The following is a 17398-nucleotide window of genomic DNA, read 5'->3' as shown; positions in this document are numbered from 1 at the left end:
CTTGTAGTGTAGTTAAAAGCTATGGTTAAATGGAGATTCATGATGTATGAAATCAACTATTTCTCTATTAAGTATGCAGGTTCAAAATATAATATCAGATACATGTGGTGATAAAGTGTTCCTGCCCAGATTTCTCAAGTGAACATTTACTTCTTAATATTTAAATGCCAGTCAACAGATTTTAAAATTATTGTTGCTTATTATTTCATTGTCATAAAAATCCTGACAATAACGAGAAAATACTTTGGAGATTAAGTTGCTGTTTTGTAGAACAGAAAAAATGTTTGATTGTTTTTGTCATCAGTTACTTTATTCATTGGATAGAAGAAGACATTTATTCAGTTCACTTGGAAGAAGTCCATATTAACTAGTCAAAGTGTGTCTCTGTGTATGTGTGTAGATATCAAGGGATAGTCACTCTTTGTTCTGCCTCCACATGAAGTGTCGAAAATGGAATACCTTTCTTGATTTTTCTCTTTGGCCCTGTGTATGAACTGTCTCCTTCCCACCCCCTTCCCCACGTGTGTAAGTTTGAGACACTGCTTGACAAAAATTTCGCAGCAATCCTTACACTGTCAGTGCTGCTGCTCAGGGTTAATAGGAAGCCAGCCAAGGGCCTGATGTCATTATCCATCAGAGGACTTTAATCTGGGGGCCTTGGATGGCTATTGGGAGGATCTCTGAACCCTTTGAAATGATGTACAAAGTCACTTGCATATGTAAAGCTTTCATCTGGTTGTTAAATGAGTCTGTGACCCAAAGGCAGTCGACTGAACGATTCAGTAACGAACCCGCTGTGGGAAGACTGCATAAAGCATGCTCTTTGCATAGAGATGATCCCAAGTTGATGAAGTAACCTTACTTGTGCATCTCCTTAAATGTCAGATTTGACAGAAGAAATTCACAAACCTTTTGTTTCTCTAGTTGGTTTAAAATACTTTTGAGAAAAATTCCAAGTATGTAATTTAATTTTCTCAGATGTAAAAATAAGCTAATATTTGTTCATTGAAAACTGATTTATTACTGGTCTTAACTTGAATTCCTCCACTTGACATATACAGTTATGCAAAATAGATATGTTTTCTTTCGTTTCCTTGGTGATTATCTAATTAAATTAATGAGAGTTAAGTAACCAGCATGGTTGAAAACAGCATAGACCTATCCTGATGCCAGTAATAGTCTGTATTGCTGAGTTACTTTTAATTTTCATGTTTGTTTCTGAGTAAAGTCCTGATCAGAATAATAATACAAATGGTCTGTTTTGTATTAATATTTACCATGCGTCAGATACTCTGATAAGAAATTACCATGTTTCATCTCCTTTAAACCTCACATTAATCCTTTAAGAGAGGTGCTGCTGTTACCCATCTTATAGATGAGGAATTCAGGAGGCAGAGAATGAGCTCCAAGCTCACAGCTGAGTAATAACACACCAACCCCGCTGTGAATGGGAGAATGTGTCTCCCCTTGAGTGGGAGACAGTGTGGTCTCTCCGGAGCTACAGCAGGCGGGCGAGGAGGTGGACAGCTAAGATATAGTTCCATTTGCGCCTCTCAGCTTCAGTGCATTCAGCCACAGTGCAAAAGGGGAAGGCAAGGCTGCTTTGGCTACCTCCAGGGGATCTTAGGAGAGTCAAGTTTAAAAGTATATGAAGGCTATGAAAACGTTCTCTGCTCTGCCAGTTTGGGGATTATCCATCCAAGCCCGGTTGATTTCTGTCTGGTCCTTCGCTGGCTGGGGCTTGGGGGTCCTCTCTTCTGGTCTTCGGGGATTCTCCTTGGCCACAGTGGGGTGTGGAGGGTGTAGGACAGGCCTGTGTAGGGTGAGCTGGACTTGCTGGGACTGTAGGAGGTTACGAGGAAGAAATCTGGTCTCTTTGAGTATTTAGTGCTCATTATCTGTTGATCGTAATTCAGTGGCATATTTATTTATTAGCATTTATTTTAATTTTAATAAGGTAGGTTTCATTTTTTTCATATTTAGCACTTCATCTTTTTGTTTTGCCTTAGTGGCAAAGTTACGTTTAAAGTCTGTTCTCCAATTAAGGCAGTTTGAACACTGACAATGTTTAATTTTTGGAAAAGGAAAGAGAAAAAAGGAAGCATGAAAGAATTCTGAGCGAAGAGCTTGTAGCTGCTGTGACCTACCTCAACCAGTTTTTGCCTCCCGAGCACACGATTATTTATATTCCATGGGACATGGCCAAGTACACCAAAAGGTGAGCAGATGCTCGTCTTGTCTGGTTAGGTTTTCCTCTTCTTGTGATGCAGAATAGCAGGAAGCGACCTCCCCCGTAAAGTGACTCTTATTTTCCTTTGTGGAGCTGCTTGAGGGGCTGTTTCACTGCTGGTGTATAATTAGAGGGCTTAAATTAATTGATCAAACTCTCTCTGCCCACCATTTTTGCCATTTGCAAATTCTCTTTGAAGCATCCCAGTGATCTCAGAACACCTCTCCTCAGCTGCTTTTCCTCAAAGGTGTTGGTTTCACCTTTTGTCTCTATTTCATTCTATCTCCCTGTTTAATTCCTTTCTCAGATGCCACTTTCAGACGTTCTCACTCGTGGGTGAACCAGCACTAACTCCTGACCGTTTACAGTAAATCCAGACCCCTTGGTGTAATGTGAAAGCCCCAGCATCTGGTTGGTTCCAGAATATAATAACTCCTTCTTTATTCCCAGTGCTATTCTGCTCCTGCAAAAGCTAACCGGCAGGCTCTGTCTCCAGTGTAGCAGCCGAAGTCCAATTCTGGACCCTTTGTTCCTATGTTTCCTATGTCTCCCTCCAGTCCTCCTCCCTACCTCCCAGGGTGCTTTCCCACCTCTCCCACCGTCAAGTTCCGATTCCAAACTCGTCTCTTCCAGGGAGCTCTCATTAACCTTGCATTGTCCTTTGACTCATTTGCTGGGCGTCCTACAAACACTAGGTTCACATCAAGGTCTCGCTCTCTCGTTTTCTTAATGTCACTGTATTGTTTTGCACTTGACTCATTGTACTTTTCTCTGAATCATTTTACATAGTTAGATACATGCACGTGTGCACGCGCGCATGCACACACACACACACACACACACTTTCCCAGAGTATAAGCCTGGTTACTGGTTGGTGCCGTTCATAGTAATTTATTTCCCAGTGTTTTCTTCCCAAACAGCCGCACTGAGCATTGTGCTCTCTTCACATTTTATGACTGCGTGTTGACTTCACTGACTCCACTCTTGGGGAGTGAAAGGCTTTGGAAAAAGCTCTTGCTGGGAGATGCCATGTGCCAAGTTTAAGGCTTGCCAACAGTTGCTATTGAGTTACAGGCCCTTCTTGTGCCAAATCTTGCTAGTTATTGAGTACACCTTGCATTCTAGAAATTAATTCTTACAATGTCCCTATTGAGTACAGACCAGAGATTTGAAAAATTACATTCCCAAGTATCATTACTGTAGCCTTGGCTTTGGGTATAAACATAGGTGCATGTTAAGAGTCGGGCCCTTCTCACTTCTCTTCCTCTTCCTCCTTGCTCTCAGCAAGCTGTGTAATGTTCTAGATCGCCTGAACGTGATCGCAGAAAGTGTGGTGAAGAAAACAGGCTTCTTTGTAAACCGCCCCGATTCTTACTGTAGCATTCTGCGGCCAGATGAAAAGTACGTATGGTGTTTTAAAACCTAAAAGATATCTAGACATTAGCTCTTATAGACAAAAAATATTCTAGACATGAGCAGTTTGTACTCCTTGGAAGATAGATGACTTTATTCCTTTGAGGAGACGACACCCTGCCCATGTGTCTGTGGAATGAATGTTCATGAGGGTAGGAGATTCTCCTGGCAGGTACATACCTTGAGATGGAAGCCACAGAATCTCTTGCTTCTTAGAATAAATGTTATATAAGGTATTTCTGTAAAATAAAACTTTCTGTAATGAATTCTGTGTTTCAGTAATAAATAGGAGCAGGAAAATTTTTTCTTATGCACCCATCTATAGATTAGTATTTAACTAACATTTTAATGAAATTTGTCACTGTGTTAGTTATTTGCTCACAGATCTTTCTTCACTGGGGCTTCCTTGGTGGCGGAAACAGTAAAGAATCTGCTTGCAGGAGACCCGGGTTTGATCCCTGGGTCAGGAAGATCCCGTGGAGAAGGAAATGGCAATCCACTCCAATATTCTTGCCTGGAAAATCTCGTGGACAGAGGAGCCTGATGGGCTACAGTCCATGGAGTCCCAAAGAGTCAGACCAGTCTATACTAATATTTTAATGAAATTTATCACTGTATTATAGTCATTTGCTGACAAATCTTTCTTCATTACTACTTTGTGAGCTTCTTCAGATCAAGCATCTGTGCTTAATTTATCTTTAAAGAACCAATATTATGTATTTCCAGCTTTTTATTGTCAGTTAGCAAAGTTAACTATAATGGGAAAGAAAAAGCATGCAAAAAGCAAGAAAAAAACCCTAACCAATTATTAATGTACATCTTTGCAAGTAATCCTTCTATTATAGTTTGAATTTCAGGGCACCTGTGACCAGGGTCCCCAGGACTCCTCCCAGGCTTGGTGATTTCCTAAGAGAACTCAGGGGTCGCAGTGTATTGTTGTCCTCTTGGCTGTGATTTATTATGAACAAGCAAAACAAGGCAAAATTAGCCAAGGGAGAAAGCACATGGGACAAAGCCCAGAGGAAATGAGGCACTTGCTTGCAGAGTCCTCTCCTGCTAGAGTCACACGGAGCATGTTCAGTTCCCCCAGCAACTTGCGACAGCCAATGTGAAGTGTTGCCAACCAGGGGAGACGATTGAAGACTTGGTGCCAGGGTTTTTACTGGAAGTGGTCCCGCAGGCAGCTCCGCCTGGCAGCTACCAAAATTTCAGGCTCCCAGAAGGAAAGGCTGTTCAGCAAACCACGTTGCTTCTACAAACAGCTTAGGTACCACGAACCATGCTTGTCTGTTCTGGAAATAGTGGAAATTAAAGTTCCCAGCGCCAGCCAAGGGGCAGCCTTGCAAGTGGGCCTTCCTGAGGATAGCAGTCAGGCCTGCTGTGTTAACTCTTTTTCTGCACTGCACCTTCTTTTAAATAATAAAAGATTAATGTCATTACATAGTACTTAGAATATTTCCCCATGCCTTCATTGGTGAAGGCATGGAGAAAACATGTGGGAAGGAAAATAATAAAGAAGTTTGTAGAAACAACGAAAGGACTGTAGCAAAACTCCATGAAGGAAAGCTGGAGGAAGTAGAACCTCCTAAAGTCGAGGGGAGAAGGAGCAGGCCTGGTAGATTGTATTATAAAGTTGATCTGCAATTATTATTCATGTCTATAGAAACAAACAGGAAATGGGCTTAAATTAAAGCAAGAGACTTTGGATGAATGTGGGTGACAAAATGCTAGTGTGCGGGGCTGGAGCAGGTTAAGATGCTCCTTTCCTGGCCTCCCTTTGAGGGGAGCATGGGTAGCATTCCATCTCTGTTATTTGCAAATTCACTTACCCGAGAAAGTAAACTGAATCAACGGATTATTTGGGGGGGTTCAGCCCTATTACTTTGATTCTTAATAAAGAGCTGGTACCAAATATGAATATAGATTATGTTATTAAATATTTTAAAATTAAAGCATGTATTTTTAAACACAGGTGGAATGAACTAGGAGGATACGTGATTCCCACTGGTCGCCTGCAGGTATAGATGACATTGTGTTAATAATGAACAAAATCTGTATCCACTGTGTGTGATGTTTTCTGAAAGCAACCATGGAGAGAGATACTTCTTATTGAATGCAACATTATTAATCATTTGAGAACAAGTTTTAATGCCTTGCAGCTAATGTGTAACTCTTGGAAAGGATGTGTAGCTGAAACAGTAATGGCCCATATATTTTTGCAGGGGCTTCCCAGATAGCTCAGTTGGTAAAGAGTCTGCCACAGTGCAGGAGACCCTGGTTCAATTCCTGAGTTGAGAAGACCCACTGGAGAAGGGATAGGCTACCCACTCCAGTATTCTTGGACTTCCCTTGTGGCTCAGCTAGTAAAGAATCCACCTGCAATGCGGGAGACCTGGGTTCGATCCCTGGGTTGGGAAGATCCCGTGGAGAAGGAAAAGGCTACCCACTCCAGTATTCTGGCCTGGAGAATTCCATGGACTGTATAGTCCATGGGGTCACAAAGGGGCAGACACAACTGAGCAACTTTCACTTTCATAGATTTTTTTTCATATAATATCAAATTATTGGAAATAGGAACATAAACAGAAATGTGTAAAGAATAAATTAGAAGGACTTTGGAAAATGAGCCAGATAATCACTATATATATTAATTATGCTTTAAGAATGAAATGGCCTCAGCCACTAAATATTTTGGTTTGTACAATAAAGGAGATAGACCAGCAGGAAAAGCACATATTTAACTAATTGGTACATGTGGAAAATGTTAGCTATTTGTTTTATCTTGTTAAATTTTTCTTTAGTCTTGTTAAACTAAAGAAAAATTCAAATATAGATAGAAGGTATAATGATGCTATTGGAGCAATATTGTGAATAGCAAATATAACCTTCTATAGTGAAAAAAATGCTTCATTATTTGTTCAGAAATAACACCCTACTTGTAGCTTGTCTTAAAGAAATCTTGAGTAGGATGGAAGTAGTTCTGGTGACTGAATAATGATTGACTGGTGTTTCTCTTAGACTGGTGTTCTTCGAACCAACTGTGTGGACTGTTTGGATCGCACCAACACAGCACAGTTTATGGTGGGGAAATGTGCTCTGGCTTATCAACTGTACTCCTTGGGCTTAATTGACAAGCCGAATCTACAATTTGATACAGATGCAGTTAGGTAAGCCTTATTTTCTTGCCTTTCAAGTGCTGGTAATGACAGAAAGCAAACTTGATTAATCATAAAGGACTTCTATGAACTTATTTCCCCTTTTGGCTTCTCAAAAATTATGTTGTTAAAAGATGTTATTTAAATTTGGTAACATCTATTTCTATTAAAGCCTTATGTGTTGTTGCCATGGTTTTGTTTTCCTATTCATGTTAATTATCAAAAAAACACTGTGTACTTTAGATAAATCCAAACTAGTGAGTTTCTTTAAAAAAAAAAAAAATCTCAGGCTGTGTTAGGAAAAAAAGTAATATGCCTTCATATATTTTGAATTAAACAGGTAAGATAGATAAAAGATTGGTTCTTCGGTAAGAAATACTGTTATTTCACTGTCCATTGGGTCCATGACAGTGCATGAAGTTTCTTGAAATGCAGTGATCACTGTTATCAGTCCTCTGAGACAGTCATAAAGGCTCTGTCCAAAAGAGCTCTCAGCTTACAAATGGCCAGATCTCAGCCATCGCTACATTAAAAAACCTTAACGGCACTTGAAGAAATGTAAGTTTCAAACATGTATTTCTAGGAAAGAATATGGTTTGATGTGATAAGAGCTTGTCCTTTCTTCCAAAGGCAATTCAGAGAGAACAGAAAATTCTATCATGCGAGGTAAATTGAGCTGGCAGGCTGCAGAAAGTTAGGAGTCTTTTTAAGAGTAGAACCACCTTGGTCTAGGCTTGGGTAGATTATGCTTTTTGGTCTCCCTGTTTCTTTTTTTTTTCCCCCCTTAGAGTTCTCTGTGGTTTTGTTGCTTATTGGACTATTACTATAAAATGTAATACATTTTGCATATGTATTTATCTTCCAAGATGTTGAAGAGTCTACTTGAAAAGAAAGGCTCAGAGGAATTCATGTAGGAAAAGACTTGTTTTGAATCTGTAGCTAAGTGAATAAGGTGTATAATACTTCGGATGAAATTCTTTAGTGTTTGTGTGTTTTACTTGGGCTTCTTAGGTTGTTTGAAGAACTCTATGAAGACCATGGGGATACCCTGTCCCTTCAGTATGGTGGTTCCCAACTTGTTCATCGTGTAAAAACCTACAGAAAGATAGCACCATGGACCCAACACTCAAAAGACATCATGCAGACTCTATCTCGATATTACAGCAATGCTTTTTCAGGTAATTCTGGAGTTATATGCATTTCTGAGACTTATCCTGATGCACATTTTTCTCCTTTACATATCCCTGTTTTTAAAGCTAATTGGAAAAGTAACGTCAAAGTTAAATATTTTAAAAGTTTAAATAAAACAGAATCTGTCACTTAGGAGGTGCCCAGTAAATATGCAGTAAATGAATGAATAAACTTTGTATTTTAAGTAGGGCACTTTGGCCACCTGTAACTGGACCTTTTGTATTCTTCACAGTACTGTGATTCCTTGGCTTCTGCCTCATTCCTAGTTTCTGCTTGTAATGAAAGTGAAAGTGAAAGTCACTCAGTCGTGTCTGATTCTTTGTGACCCCACGGACTATACAGCCCATGGAAGTCTCTAGGCCAGAATACTGGAGTGGGTAGCCTTTTCCTTCTCCAGGGGATCTTCCCAACCCAGGGATCGAACCCAGGTCTCCCCTCATTGCAGGCGGATTCTTTACCAGCTGAGCCAGCAGGGAAGTCCTGGTAATACATAGATCAATTTAAGAGTGTTGAATAATTATTTTTAAATAGAGCTCACCATTTTAACAGTTGTCTAACAATGTGAATATCACTGATTCTTTTAAATGGCAGCTAGAAATGAGAAGTAACATTAGCACTAAATTTTAGTCTTTTGTCATCTTATGACTTGGGAGTACTAACGCAACAGGTAGTTAAAAGGGCACTTTTTCTGCCTCCATTCTGATGTCACTCACCAAAGTGATTGTGAGACAGGTCCCGTGCACAGAATTTTTAAAGGAAGAGCTCAGGTTGATTTTGTGAGGCTTGGACCCTTAAACTAGATTAAAGACAAAAACATTTACAAAATGTAGAGAAGAGAGGTCAGCAAAGAGATTCTTTGAATTTTTGCTGTGCAGTGACTGTCCCCCAACCCTGCTCCTTTACCTCCAGCCTGGAGAGAACTGGACTCAGGGCAGGCTTAACGTAGTGTTCTCTCCTTGGAGGGACCCCGTGGAACTGTTGGCTTTGGGCTGCTGTGTAGCAAAGCTGAAGCAGAGGGACAGGCTGAGGAGCGGGCTGCCATGTTGGGAATGGCCCCCTCTCCTAGAGTTGGTTAGGCCAAAGGATCATTAGGCCTACCAGGTGACCAGAGGAGGCCCCGTGGGGGAGGGTGCTGGCATGGCGTTGGCCTAGGTCCTGGCCAGAAGGACCATAGCACGGGAACCAGGGGTGATTGATCACTGGCTTCCCAAGGAGGGAGTAGCAGGAAAATGCCTGATGTGAGAAGAAGCCTGTGCTCACGCCAAGGGAACTGCAGGTGTCTCCAGCGCTGGGAACCTCAGGAGAATACATGAAATCATCCACAAAAGAGTCAGCCTTCAGTCTTTTCCATGCCCAGAGAGAATGCAGAGGTGGTTTGCTATACTTCTGTGCAAGCATATTCATTTTCTGTGCTATCTAACAAATTACTGAAAAATTGAGACCTTAAAGCAACATATATTCATTATCTCACGATTTCTGTGGGTCAGAATTCCAGGCCCAGTTTAGCCAGGTCCTCTGCAGAGGGTCTCACCAAGCTGTAGTGGAGATGTCAGTCAGACTGTGGTCTCACCTGGAGGCCTGATTCGGGGAGGATCTGCTTCCCTGCTCATGTGCTGTGTTGGGGGAATTCAGTTCTTTGTGGACTTGTTCCTTGTAGGGATCATGGCAGCTTGCGTCTTCATCACTGGCATGGGAAAGGGTCTCTAGAATAAGTCTTCTGGCAAGACAGTCTTACATAACATAATGTAATCGTGGGGTGACATGCCATCACTTTGCCATATACCGTTGCTCAGAAGCAAATTGTGGACCCACCCACACACGAGCAGAATCTGTGACAGTTTCCTAAGGCTGCTGCAACAAAATACTATGAACTACGTGATGTAAAACAACAGAAACTTACCTCACAGTTCAGAGGTAGAAGTTCAGTGTCAAGTTGTCAGCAGAGCCAAGTTCACTGTGAAGTCCCCGGAGGAGGATGCGTCTCCCCAGCTTGTGATGTTTTGCCAGCAGTCCTCGGTGATCCTTGGCCTGCAGCTGTCTTGCTTCCATTGTCGCATGGTCTTCTTCATCTGTATGTCTAGATCTGTGTCAAGTTTCCCTCTTCCTGTAAGGACACCAGTCATACTGGATTAGCGTGCATGCACACTCAGTCACTTCAGTTGTGTCTGACTCTTTGCGACATGGGGTGTAGCCTGCCAGCCTCTTCTGTCCATGGGATTTTCTGGGCAAGAATACTGGGGTGGGTTGCCATTTCCTTCTCCAGGGGATCCCTGACCCAGGGATCAAACCTGGGTCTCTTACATCTCCTGCGTTGGCACGCCCGTTCTTTACCACTAGCGCCACCTGTGAAGCCCTAATTGGATTAGGGTCTACTCTAATTCAGTATGGCATTATCTTAACTTGGTTCAGGCTTCCCAGGTGGCATAATGGTAAAGAATCCACCTACCAATGCAGGAAACGCAGGAGACCTCGGTTTGAATCCTGGGTCAGGAAGATCCTTTGGAGAAGGAAATAGCAACCCATTCCAGTATTTTTGCTTGGAAAATCCCACGGACAGAGGAGCCTGGTGGACTATAGTCCATGGGGTCACAAAGAATCGAATGCAACTGAGCACATATAACTTGATTATGTCCGAAAAGATCCTAATTTCAAATAAGATTACATTAGTGGATATTGGGGTTTAGGGCTTCAGTATATCTTTTTAGAGAGAAACAGTTCACTACTCAACACAGGATATCTATCACACTAAAGCATGAACAGCAGGAAGTGAGGAGCATGGGGGTCACTTTGGAGTCGAGATCAAGTAAGACATCCCTATTTCCACGCTGCAGAGGGGTTGGAAGCTGGTTGGCAGCCTGGTGGGTGTGGGGGGACGTGCGGGACAGACCTAGAGGTCCTGTGTGGTCTGGCCCCCCCTACCTTGCCATTCTGCCATTCATGCCATCTCCTTCCCCCATCATAGCTCTCCAGACACACAGACCTTCTCACTCTTTCCTGACTAGGTTAGGCTTCCTCTCCCAGAGGCTCTTGCTGTGCCCCTTGGAATACTGGAACATAAGACTGCAGTCTTCTGAGCCTTTCGGCTCACTCTGCTTTCACTTTCTCAAGGAAGGTACTCCAGTTTTTGTTCTTGTAGCATTCTGCACCTTTGCAGCACCTGGCACAGTTGCACTTAAATCCTTAACTGTGCTATTAGTTGGGTTGTGTGTCCCTGTATCCCCCACCGTGAGACCCAAGAGCTCATGAGCATCTTATTTACTGCTGGTTCTCTATGGTGTCCCTGCTGCCTTGCTCATGGCACATGAACTATTTATGGACTGAATTAATAAATGCATGAGTTAATTCATTGCCTATGCCCTCCCCAGCTTCCCCTTTTCCCTGAATTCAGAAATCAACAGGGCTAAGTATATCAGCCTAATAACGTGTAGCTTATCAGTAATGCTCTTAGACTGCTCAAATCATGTCTTTTGAATTCACTGAGAATTATGGCCGTTATACAGCTGGTAAGCTCAATGCGCAACATAAACCACAAAGCCACTATAGACCTTTAGAGTGTTTGGACATTACTCTGTATGCATGACTCCTTGAGCTGGATTTAGGAACTTTACAATCAAAGTATATTAATCTGAACAAAAATCAAGAGTTAGGAAAGTCAAATTTAGAAATTCAGGTCAGTGGCGTAAGTTTTAATTCTAGATTTCTAAAGCAAAAATATTGAAGTATTCCCATCATCCTTTATTCACTTACTGCTGTCGTTCCCAATAAAGATATTAATATGTATTGATGTATTCCAAGTGGCTACAATATTATTGCAAATGATTATTATAAATAGCTAAAAACACTAAAAATAACATGTGGTTTCACTTGGTTTTGTAAATTAGAATGGTTTTAAGGTAGTCTCTCTAAAGTCAGTCTCACTGGCTATGCTTCATTATTGTACTGGTTTCCTAGGACTTTGTAACAAAGCACTACAAGCTTGGTGGCTTAAAACAACAGAAATGTGCTGTTTCACAGCTTTGGAGGCTTTAAGGTGGAAATCAAGTGTCAGCAGGGCTGTGCTCCTTCTGAAGGCTCCGGGGGAGGTTCCTTACTTGCTTCTTATCTTCTGATGGATTGCTGCTGATCCTTGGCTTGCAGTTAAAACTGTGTGCTTTCGTTTCTGTCTCTGGTGTCACACGCCATTCTCCTCTCGTGCTGTGCCTCCGTGGCGTTCTCCCTGTGTGCATGTGTCTCTTCTTATGAAGACACCAGGGCCTGCCCCATTCCAGTGTGGCTGTATCTTAACAGGATTGCATCTGCAAAGACTTGATTTGCAAATAAGGTCATATTCACAGGTCCTGGGGCTTAAGACTTTTAATATCCCTTTTGTGGGGAACACAATTCAGCTTGAAGAGCTATGTAAGTCATGTGCCAACAAGTACCTATACCTCTGGGTATGTGTTGAACAAGGTTTAAAACTGCCCTGGGGAAAGGGTCGTCCAATCTTTTGTCCTCTCCTGTTCAGGGTTGTTCCTGAATTGGGAGTCATTATGATCCAGCCAGTCCATTCTAAAGGAGATCAGTCCTGGGTGTTCATTGGAAGGACTGATGCTAAAGCTGAAACTCCAATACTTTGGCCACGAAGAGTTGACTCATTGGAAAAGACTGATGCTGGGAGGGATTGAGGGCAGGAGGAGAAGGGGACGACAGAGGATGAGATGGCTGGATGGCATCACCAACTCGATGGATGTGAGTTTGAATAAACTCCGGGAGTTGGTGATGGACAGGGAGGCCTGGCGTGCTGCGATTCATGGGGTCGCAAAAAGTCGGATACGACTGAGCGACTGAACTGAACTGATTGACACTTAAGGACCAAGTCATGTGTTTTTCAGTAAGATTAGAGCGCAGAGAGGGAATGTGTAGCTGTGCATGATTAAAAATGAAAGGAGAACAATTAAAAGACAGAAGGTGGTCGTAAGTAAGTAACATGCACACAATGGAAAGGTAAAGCAGAATTATGCACAACTGAAAGAGGAACTATCATGAAAAGAATTATTTTATGAATAATATGGCTAAAACAGCCCTATTTATTTTGAGAAGCATGGTGCCATTGGGGTGTACAACTTATTTTTAAATTATAATGGATATTATATAATGGTAATATATTAATAGAACCGTTTTCTTTAGGCACTCAAGATTGTGAATCAGTCTCTCCATCTTATGTCTCTGAGGTAGACAGGAAGGTTCTTGAAATTAGGTTAAGAATTTTATCGTTGGTTCATATAGACAGATGAATACTATGTGGGTAACCCACCTGACTCCCTTTCAGGCTCATTTTAAAACCTGTTTTGAGTTTTCACATATTGTTACCATGTTCTGGGGTTTCTTTTCTTTCTAAGAAACGTCCTTTGGTTTCTCTTATAACTGGCTACATAAGCAGTTGTAGGACATCAATAAGAAAAGAACAAGTACCTCGGTATTCTCTTTGGATGTTAGAAAGAAGTTTATAATTGTTACTTCCTTGTCAAGCTCTGATTTTCTTTTATATTTATATGTAGGTAAACCTGAATATTTTTTTCTGAAGCTTATTGAATTGAAATCCTATTTTAAGGAAAAAAATATAACATACCTGCACAGTTAATACTAGAACAGCTGTATGTACATATATATACACACGTGTATATACATGTGTGTGTGTGTGTGTGTGTGTGTGTGTGTGTTTAGTTGCTGTCATGTCCAGCTCTGTGACCCCATGGACTGTAGCCCACCAGGCTCCTCTGTCCATGAGATTTCCCAGGCAAGAATACTGGAGTGGGTTGCCATTTCCTTCTCCTGGGGATCTTCCCGACCCAGGCACTGAACCCCTGTTCATATGCTCACTGCCGTGTGCGGTCAGTTTCTCCCCTCTGTGGCCTCATTTCCACGAGCATAGAGGCACACCTTGTGTTTTCCATCTAATCTTTCCTTCTGTTCTTAACCACACCCACTGCTAACAAAAGCTCTGCTCTCCTGAAGCAAAACCTCTTGGAAGTGTTATCTGCACACCTGTTCCCTCTCTCATATCCTGTTCTCTCCACCTGCTTCACTGAGCCTTTGCCCTGTCATGCCCCCAAACCCATGCTTGTCACAATCGCCCACAATCTCCCACAGTCTCCCACTGCCAAACTAGGGGAGTGTTCACCTTGCTCAGCTGTTTGGCAGCTTGTGTCACAGTGGAGCGCTCCCTCTTTCTTGAAGCTCACTTCTGTGCTGTGTCTGTCAGTCTCACTGGTGACTTCTCCTGCCCTATTTCTAAACTCTTTCTACACTTTCACCTTAGGGGTATCTCACCCAGCTTTTAAATACCATACGTTTGACACTCAAATATATAGCTCTTCCCTGACTCCTCCGCTGATCTCCAGACTTATCTAAATGCCTACCTTGCAGGCATTTCCTCCTGAATATTGTGTTGGTTTTCTACAGGTGCCATAACCAATTATCACAGACTCAGTGGCTTAAAACAACACCTGTTTATTATGTCCCACTGTTTGTGGTTCAGAAGTCTGGGAATAGCATTACCCAGCTGTGTTCTCTGCTTAGGCTCTCACCTGGCTGAAGTTCAAATGAGAGCAATGAAGTCAGAATGTGGGCTCTGATCTGGAGGCCTCTGGGCTCATTCAGGTTGCTGGCAGAACCCCAGGTGGTTCTCAGACTGCTGTCCCCATGTGCTGTTGGCTGGGGCCAATTCTAAGGTTTGAGAGGCTGTTTACCTTCCTTGGCTTGTGGTCCACTCCATCTTCAAAGCCAGCAATGGTGCATCAACCCTTGTGCCTCAAATCTGTCTGCTTTCCTCTTCTGCCCTTAAAGGATTCTTATGATTCCAGTGGCCGATCCAGGTAAGACACGATAATTTTCCTACGCTGAAGTCATTGATTAGTCATTTCAGTTACATCTACAAAGTTGCTTTTGCCATCTAAGATGAAATATTCATGAGAAACTATGGAGGGAAAGTCATGAGGCCAAGTTTCTTCCTACCACGGATATCTGAGAAGAATCTCAAATGAATCATTTCCAGCAGGAAGTGACTTGACTCTGCCCCAAACTTGTTTCTCTACTTTTTCTCTTTTTTCACCTCTGCTCCCACTGTTCAGTTCAGAATCCTAGGAATCATCCTTAATTTCTTTATTCTCCTTATCCTCCCCGGTCTCATCTCTCAGCAAACCTGGTTGGCTCCACCTCCAGAGTATATCCCAAATCCTTCTGCTGTTTCCTGCTCACTGTTGCCGGGCTGGTTGAGACAGCTGGTGGCCCTGAACAGCTGCCGTGGCTCCTGATTCCTCCCTCGGCCTCCCCTCTTCTGTTCTCGCTCTTCACGGCAGCCACAGTGATCCTTTCGAGAGTTGGATCATATCACTCCCCACTCTGAAATCCCTTCCAGGGCTTCTCTTCAAATTTAAGATCGGACTCTTTGCCATGACCTTCGAGGCTGTGTGTGGTCTGCCTCACTGTCCGCAGTCCTGCTCTTTCTTTGCCCCCTGCCCTCCAGCCCCCCGCTCCCCCCTCCACTTTCGTGCTGTTCTTGACATTGTGCAGCCTCCACCCGCTTCCCTGACCACCTGACCTAAGTGTCCCTCTTCTCTCTCATCACTCTCATGTCACTCTTATGTTTTCAAAGAACTAACATCCTCTGAAAGTACCCTGTACCTTATTTACTTGAGTATTATTTTTGCTTCCCGCTGTGGAATGTAAGCCCCATGAAAGCCAGAATCAGTTATGTATAGACCATATCCCTAGTGTGGGACATAGTAGGCTCTTGGATGAATGAATGGTGTTTTTTTTTTTTTTTTTGTAGTTATAAAGGTAATATATGCTAATTATAAAAAGTATAAAATAACTCACAAATAAATCATATAATCCTCACCTTTCAGAGATAGCGACTTGTTCATATTTAGCAGAACATGATCCTTCTAGTTACTGTACAGGTAATGTATATCTGCTTTTGCCCTTTTAGATAATGTGAGTAGTCATTATGACCCTAAATATTCTTTCACAACTTAATTTTTGGTAGCCTTGTGGCAGTCTGTCTTTTAGAAGCACCATAGTATGGTTACCTGTTTTTATTATGTATTTATGTTTCTTTTAAATGCACATCTTTTTGCATATTTTTATCTTATGAAAATTTCAGGAGCATATTTATTAGGTCAGAATATAGATATTTTCAGGATCTTTAAAAACATATATGTATATATAGCCAGATAGCCTTAACGAAAGGATGTAGCAATTGGTTCTTAGAGGAGTATAGATGTGTCCATTTTGGAATGTATTTGCCAGCTTTCCAAACTCCTTAGTGCTAAATTCAGACTCAAATTGAAGAAAGTAGGGAAAACCACTAGACCATTCAGGTATGACCTAAATCAAATCCCTTATGATTATACAGTGGAAGTGAGAAATACATTTAAGGGCCTAGATCTGATAGATAGAGTGCCTGATGAACTATGGAATGAGGTTCATAACATTGTACGGGACACAGGGATCAAGACCATCCCCATGGAAAAGAAATGCAAAAAAGCAAAATGGCTATCTGAGGAGGCCTTACAAATAGCTGTGAAAAGAAGAGAGGCGAAAAGCAAAGGAGAAAAGCAAAGATATAAGCATCTGAATGAAGAGTTCCAGAGAATAGCAAGAAGAGATAAGAAAGCCTTCCTCAGCGATCAATGCAAAGAAAGAGAGGAAAACAACAGAATGGGAAAGACTAGAGATCTCTTCAAGAAAATTAGAGATACCAAGGGAACATTTCATGCAAAGATGGGCTCGATAAAGGACAGCAATGGTCTGGACCTAACAGAAGCAGAAGATATTAAGAAGAGGTGGCAAGAATACACAGAAGAACTGTACAAAAAAGATCTTCATGACCCAGATAATCATGATGGTGTGATCACTAATCTAGAGCCAGACATCCTGGAATGTGAAGTCAAGTGGGCCTTAGAAAGCATCACTACGAACAAAGCTAGTGGAGGTGATGGAATTCCAGTGGAGCTATTCCAAATCCTGAAAGATGATGTGAAAGTGCTGCACTCAATATGCCAGCATATTTGGAAAACTCAGCAGTGGCCACAGGACTGGAAAATGTCAGTTTTCATTCCAATCCCAAAGAAAGGCAATGCCAAAGAACGCTCAAACTACCGCACAAGTGCACTCATCTCACATGCTAGTAAAGTAATGCTCAAAATTCTCCAAGCCAGGCTTCAGCAATATGTGAACCGTGAACTTCCTGATGTTCAAGCTGGTTTTAGAAAAGGCAGAGGAACCCGAGATCAAATTGCCAACATCTGCTGGATCACTGGAAAAGCAAGAGAGTTCCAGAAAAACATCTATTTCTGCTTTATTGACTATGCCAAAGCCTTTGACTGTGTGGATCACAATAAACTGCGGAAAATTCTTCAAGAGATGG

General features: G+C 42.0%; 1 protein-coding gene across 4 annotated transcripts in view; it reads left to right on the top strand.

Moving 5' to 3' along the window:
• The window catches only part of FIG4 (FIG4 phosphoinositide 5-phosphatase), a 179017-nt gene that overhangs the window by 80284 nt on the left and 81335 nt on the right, over positions 1-17398 (top strand). For all 4 annotated transcript variants that reach the window (XM_042253324.2, XM_042253325.2, XM_060419504.1 and 1 more), the window contains 5 exons: positions 2085-2218; positions 3515-3631; positions 5616-5661; positions 6662-6810; positions 7810-7976. In XM_042253324.2, the coding sequence (XP_042109258.1) occupies positions 2085-2218; positions 3515-3631; positions 5616-5661; positions 6662-6810; positions 7810-7976 (613 nt within the window). The remainder of the gene's footprint in view (positions 1-2084; positions 2219-3514; positions 3632-5615; positions 5662-6661; positions 6811-7809; positions 7977-17398) is intronic.

The sequence above is a fragment of the Ovis aries genome, chromosome 8, assembly GCF_016772045.2.
Source record: "Ovis aries strain OAR_USU_Benz2616 breed Rambouillet chromosome 8, ARS-UI_Ramb_v3.0, whole genome shotgun sequence".
NCBI lineage: Eukaryota > Metazoa > Chordata > Mammalia > Artiodactyla > Bovidae > Ovis > Ovis aries.
The sequence above is the reverse complement of the archived record's forward strand: the minus strand, read 5'-3'. Positions and strand labels throughout refer to the sequence as shown.